Source organism: Hylaeus volcanicus, chromosome 3, assembly GCF_026283585.1.
Source record: "Hylaeus volcanicus isolate JK05 chromosome 3, UHH_iyHylVolc1.0_haploid, whole genome shotgun sequence".
In the NCBI taxonomy this organism is placed as follows: Eukaryota; Metazoa; Arthropoda; class Insecta; order Hymenoptera; family Colletidae; genus Hylaeus; species Hylaeus volcanicus.
Window position 1 is genome coordinate 22,988,119 of NC_071978.1, and position 6,565 is coordinate 22,994,683.

At 39.5% G+C, this 6,565-nt stretch overlaps 1 protein-coding gene across 5 annotated transcripts in view; it reads right to left on the reverse strand.

Moving 5' to 3' along the window:
- The window catches only part of LOC128873761 (synapse-associated protein 1), a 115,173-nt gene that overhangs the window by 7,526 nt on the left and 101,082 nt on the right, over window positions 1-6,565 (reverse strand). Inside the window, exon 10 of one of the 5 annotated variants that reach the window (XM_054117589.1) lies at window positions 851-4,271. The exons of the other annotated variants lie outside the window; for them this stretch is intronic. Within the exon in view, the coding sequence (XP_053973564.1) occupies window positions 4,267-4,271 (5 nt within the window). The 3' untranslated portion in view covers window positions 851-4,266. Of the gene's footprint in view, window positions 1-850; window positions 4,272-6,565 lie in introns of those variants that run through there. 5 annotated transcript variants of the gene reach the window in all.

Genomic DNA, 6,565 nt, shown 5'->3' on the forward strand with positions numbered 1-6,565 from the left:
ATTTTCCAAATTAATGAAAGTTAGAAGCGAGAACATGGGAAATATTTGACCAATTACTGCCAGCTTCAAATGGAAAATTTTTAATTAACGTATCTAATAATTTTCTCCGTCAAAAAGTTCTCACAAATTATCCAAATGATAACATTGTACTTGTAATTTAATTTAGAGAATCACTGCGAATAATTGTATAATTTATTCCTTGTTCAGAGATGGTGATTGAGTATGATTGCTGAGAATTAGACAGACTCTTGATATCCTCGGAGATCATACGAAGCAGGCTTTTCCAACGGAAAGGGACGCGAGCAGTTCCGAACTGGAAATCATCCCCGTCGCGATAGCTCTGTTGGCGCGCGCGTCCCCGCTGAAACAATCGGAACCAAGACAAGTACCCGGGGTCGATTGATCGAACTGGGTGAAACCCTATTCTCCGGGAACGCGATTTAAGTAATTACGTCGCGTAGAGGGATTCCGTTGAACGCGTCTGAGCGCCTACGGGGAATCAAAGTCAACCTGGCTGTCCAAAACTCTCCGCCATCACGAGTGCATCGGTGTTGTTCTCCCCTGGCTCGTTCCTGGTCTTCCCTGACAACTCTGCTAAATTATTAGGGTGTCCCAGACAATTTCAGACATTTTAAAATCATGATTTACGATTCATTGAATAGCGAGTATAACGAAATGAAATTCTAAGGGTGGCGATTGATTATCTTTTTATATTTTTTATTAAATTAAATGCATTTTTCTGTGGAAGAAGGCATTCCATGTATGTATGTATGTTTGGTGTGATATGAAACTTCATTTAATTTAACAATCTTCATTTCAAGTAAGTTATATGATTGATTTCTCTAAAAAAAATATATATATATACATGTCGAATTAAATAACCTCCTCCTTTTCGAAGTCGGTTAAAAAATATATAGTAACATATCCAAAATGTGGTACAATTTTACCTCAGATAATCTATTTCCACAGGTGGTTTAAGAATAACAGGAAGACGATTGAAACGAGCAATATTTTCTGGGACACTCTAATACCCTAGGAATCCAATGACAGAGATGGTTAAAAATTATATGGGGACAACCTACTGCAATTATAATCAGTGCGATGTTTCGGTGCAGTATTAACACAATTTCAATTATAATTTTAATTAAAAATTCAAACTCCAAATAACTGGTGCATTACAAAAATTGCATCTATGTGTGTGCAGAAAGGGATCCCAAGTAATCGTTATTTGGATAAAAACTCTGCCTATCTCTGTCCCACAAACGCCAAAATTTTCACGAACGACGCGACACGCGCCCCCTTTTTCCCTTTAGCACCCACTGTACATATCGATTCGTCTTTACATGCGCTCTCCATGTCGAGTCGGCCTCGACGTTCGATGGCCTCGCGAACGCCTATCGAGACTCGTCCCTGTCTCGTTTTATTATTGCACCCTCGTAGTCTTTGCAAGCCAGAGCATTGTCGACGAAAATTAGTCTTCCTCTATGCTTATATCATTTAATTTGTGTAAAGAAGTTGTTATCATTAACAGAAAAAAAGAGCGATTTAACATATGCAGTGGATGCAGATTTTACTTTTCTATTAGGTAATTTCCTTGATAATTAATAAATAATCTTATTCCTCTTATTCTAGTTTCCTTCATCAAACCTAAATAATTTCTTTAACGTAGCCGCGACTTGAATGAAAATCTTCGTTAATATTATTTAAATATCAAGGTATTATTAATGATCTTCAAATCATAAAGTAAAATCAGGACAACATTCCCTTCATCAAACCTAAATAATTTCTTTAATATACTCGCGACTTGAATGAAAATCTTCGTTAATATTATTTAAATATCGAGGTATTATTAATGATCTCCAAATCATAAAGTAAAACCATGTCAACAGGTTCAGCCAGCAGGCAAGAGCCATTGTGTAAATGTACAGTGATAAATTACAGCACCCTTATAATTCCACACCCTTCGTATATCAACGACTTATTCCCATTTATATCGCAATAAATAAATAAATAAATAAATAAATAAAAGTGCTTCAAATGCACAGGATGGGGTGGATAGTTCCGTGACTGTATACCTTGCAAAGACTACAGTTGCAACAAACGAGCGGTTCGTATCGTCGTTTCTCTCACCGTTATTCCCGTAATCGAGTATTTTTACAGCTCGCACACCCCCTACTTGCCTTTTCCTTCATCCCCGTAATCGTGTGCACCGGTGCACGTGCAGGATTCTCTCGCGTGCTCGCTCGTACGCCGCTCGAGCGTTCGTCCATACGGAAAACGCGGAACTCGCGTTAATTAATTTCGTTTCCTCCTAGCTCCCTCTCGCCGGCCTCCACTCCCCAACCCCCCGAGAAGACTAATTTTTTGGTGTTTTCTCTTATTTGTTTTCTTATTTTTTACTTTTTTTTTTTTCTTTCGTTTATTACGTTAATTAATATCCACGTTTCTATCGTTACTTGTTTTACTTTTGTTTTAATTCGCGATTACTCGTGCTCGCTCGGGTGGACGGGCGTGTAAACCGGTCGCCTCGTTTAATCCATTGATTTAAACACGTACATTATAAGTTTTAATCGGAAGGAAATCACTACGAAGAATTACACCCACGAGAGACGAGACGAAGTTACACCTCAATCTCCGATTATTATTTTTTTTACTTTTTGTTTTTAAAACACGTATTGTCGTTCAACGAATTTTTTTTTTAGTTTATCTTATTCTCATTCCTCTCTCCAACGCGTTCGCGCTCTCCTCACTCCTGATACCATTTCCGCCCCGCCCGTTATCCGTCCCGCGTCGGTATCCGGTACCGCGCGTGAGCGGGCGGGTGACAATTTGTTTTTTTTTTCTTTCCCCCACCAGCGAAGGATGGCGTCTCGAAATTGTCTAACGCTTCTCTCGAAAGACTCGATTCGCTACTTTTTTTTTTTATCCCTCGAAAAACCGTACCGTACGCGTCCCTCGGTTGCATCGACAGTTTCTCACCCCCGACGAATCCTGTTCTTAAACGTTTTACAACACGGAGAGAATCGACAAGTGACAATTATAATGAAGACAGACAGACGACAGACAGACAGACAGACAGACATACAGACACTTAAGTCGAGCGTTTAATCTTTGCTTGTTACTCGATATTCTGGCTAAAAGGAAATTTCTTTAATCTCCTCTCATTATCTCCTCGAAAGCGTTCTCTCTCTCTCTCTTTCTCTCTCTCTCATTTTCCTCTCGCATACAATCTATCTATCTATCTCTCTCTACTCTTTCACACATGCTCACGCGTACTTCCCTCTGTCCATCCATCTCCTCGGTCTCCGACCACGTGCCCAATTACTCGCGTGCGCCTAGCGCGATCGGTATTTCGTTTACGCGTTCGCCTGATCACGTTTCAAATCCGACGTATTTTCCAAACGCTGTTTCCTCTCGCATGGTTGTTATTCTCCTATGCTTCGCTTCTCCCTCTCCCGAACGCGGTCGAGTTCTCGACCGTTTTTTAGTATATCTATTTCATGTTTAAGAAAGACGATCCCGATTCCCATAGCGTCGAATCGTCGAACGACACGAACGAGTCGATTAATTGTCGACCACGACGGAAATCGTTTGTTTTGCTACCCCCCGAAGCACGAGATTTCGCGTCATCGGGGGTATGCATCGCAAGGGGGAAATCGGAACGAAAAAGAAATCGGCAAGAGAATTTCATTTGCACGTTAATTAATTCTCCGAATAACGCGCTAAGAGAAACCAACGTGCTCCTTAATAAATTAAGAGATCAATTCGGGAAAATTTAGGCAAAGATCGCATGTGGTTCATTATTCGAGGAATAATACCGCAACGGAAACGATAATTTGTTTAAAAATTCAGAGATTAATCTAGACGAAAATGAGATCCCTGATAGTCCATTACTCGATGAATAATGCGCTATCAGGAACCATTGTTCCCTTCTTTACGGAATAAATGAAAAAAATTCCGAGATTAATGGCGCCGGGAGCATTCGGAAACGAAAGATAAGGATCGTCCCGTGGGAAGATCCCACGATCCTTTCAAAGGGAGCCCAGCTGGTGCAACGAAAACACAGAACAGACGTAAAGCTTCTTAAAAGAAAAAAAAAAAGAAAAGAAAACAAACGCAAAAGAGGGAGAGGGGGTTCGAGGAGATCGTGAACGAGAATCGAGAAATCAACGTCGGTTTTCGAGACGGGAAAAGAAGTATGTCGTATTATTTTTCTGAGGGGTGTGATTTGGATAATGCTTTTATCTGGGGAGTTTCTCCTCTTCTTTAGGCTGTTGACAAAATAGAATGGAAAGCGGTCGTTTAGTCACATGAGGCATCATATTAGAGACAGACATAGTCGGGCAGGCTCGAGCAAACTAACGTGAAGACAAAGGTCTCTGACACATACGGTATAGTAAATGGGTAGGGGAGGATTCGTACACGAGCAATCCCTACAGAAAAGCACACCGATAGGAAAGTTGGAACAAGCTGCTTTCGCATGGAGAACGGGGTGTACACAGACTACGGGTGACAACGACACTAAACGCTGGTGAAAAGGTGGAACATAGAGATCGAGTTTCACGATGACGTTGTTTCACGTGTATACTCACGGGGGAGGATGTATGCTTGGACACCCGGGTCTTGGGCATAGATCGCTCGATCGCAGGAAAATCTCTTTTCTTCCGTTCACTGCTCGTCGAAATTTTATTTTCATTTCATAAAATGCTTACGTCTTATTTCAGGTAGGATGCTACACAGATTCATCCTTGTATACGAGTCACTTCGAGCATGCTTCGTTTTTCGTTTTGAAACACCTTTCGTATTCCCAATTGGACCCAGATTGAATCGGATTGCAATTTTCATGGAATGAAAATTTTCATGGTCGTGAAAAATATATTTTTGAAATAAACATTCATTATTAGGTATTTAAAGGATTTTAAAATAGCCAAATTGTTTGAAAATGCTTTACACACGAACTTTTGCAAATTGCGGTTGTAATGAAGATTGCAATAAACTTTTATTGGCGAACGTGCCGTCGAAAATATTTGCTCATATAAAAACTCATCGATGTATATTTGGGTTGTTCAATATTCTGTAAATTGATGACAAAAATATCGTTCACGATGGATTTATTCCACGCGAAAAAAATAGTATATTATTCAAACACTGTAAACTCCAATCGCAGACAATCCAATTGTAAATAAATTGTTTTTAGAACGAAACCTAGGTTCCGAACGTGAGTTGTTCAATATTCTGTGAATTGATAACAAAAATATCGTTCACGATGGATTTATTCCACGCGACAAAAATAGTATATAATTCAGACACCGTAAACTCCAATCGCAGACAATCCAATTGTAAATAAATTATTTTTAGAACGAAACCTAGGTTCCGAACTTGAAATCTACATGCTCGAAGTGAATCCGTAAGTCCATATTTTGACGATATCACGACAAAGGTTCCACGATTGAATATTCATCGATTCCCGCCAGCAAACGGAGACGAAAAGAGACTTTTCCTCTTTGATATATTTCGTTGGTGGTCGTAACGGAACAACGCGCGAACATTATCTGTTTTTTCAAGCACTGCGTTCCGTGGTTAATTGTTGAGGTGTGTGTATAGAACAATTTCCAAGTAACGTGCACACGTGGATTCTTTCATATTTTTTTTTTTTCTTTTTCGAGGGTAGTCGATCGAGGACGTTGCACGTTCGCGAACGGTGAAGCACAATCGAAACAATCGTTTGGCAGGATTCCTCTTTTCGGTTCGTGTTCTCAAACTGGCTTTAGTCGTTCATCATTAGCCGAGGATTTACAGTTGTGTGTAATCTGAATCAATTGTGTTACGAACAGGGCACGAGTGTTTCTAGATAGTCACGCATCTAGGCACTGACCGTGTCCACGGTTAATCTGATTACGATCGATTAACACTTAGGCAGCCGATCGAGTTTCGTCCGATAGCAAATTATTCAGCGCACGAAATCTGTGATCCGTTTTAAAATTGGAAAATAGAGAAGGTAGCACGATGCAATTTCTGGATACGATATGTAAACGAGGCTCCAAGTAAAGCGAGAAATAAGTGGCGGGTGTTTCGAGGCAATTTTGCGATGGGAGATTCCCGAAATTAAACTGCGTTCTTTCCTCATGAGACTTTAAATATTATTGATATTTGATTATTGATTTGATTACTTTTGGCTACTTAAATTTGATCTGGTTAATGTGTTGAACGTCACGTCACTCATATATGAATGACAGAGCTTTTCATTCTAAGGGACAATTAATTTTAAGTGCTAAGTGTTAATGAAAACAAATCTGGATAGAATTCTCAAATTTTGAGGACAATATAAAAATAAGTAATACGACAAATGTTAGATTCTATGGTGTCCAATTGTCTCGAGACAAAATTTTAGCCCTGTAGACATTTCTACATGAGTCGGTCTAGGAGTTAACCCGTTAATTCAGTTTGTATTATCACAAATAAGAACCAAGTTGCACATTATATACGTCACAAAGTTAATAATTGGATGCATACACATCTGTCGATTGAGTAATTCTTTCATATATCCTCAACGTTTAAGTGATAC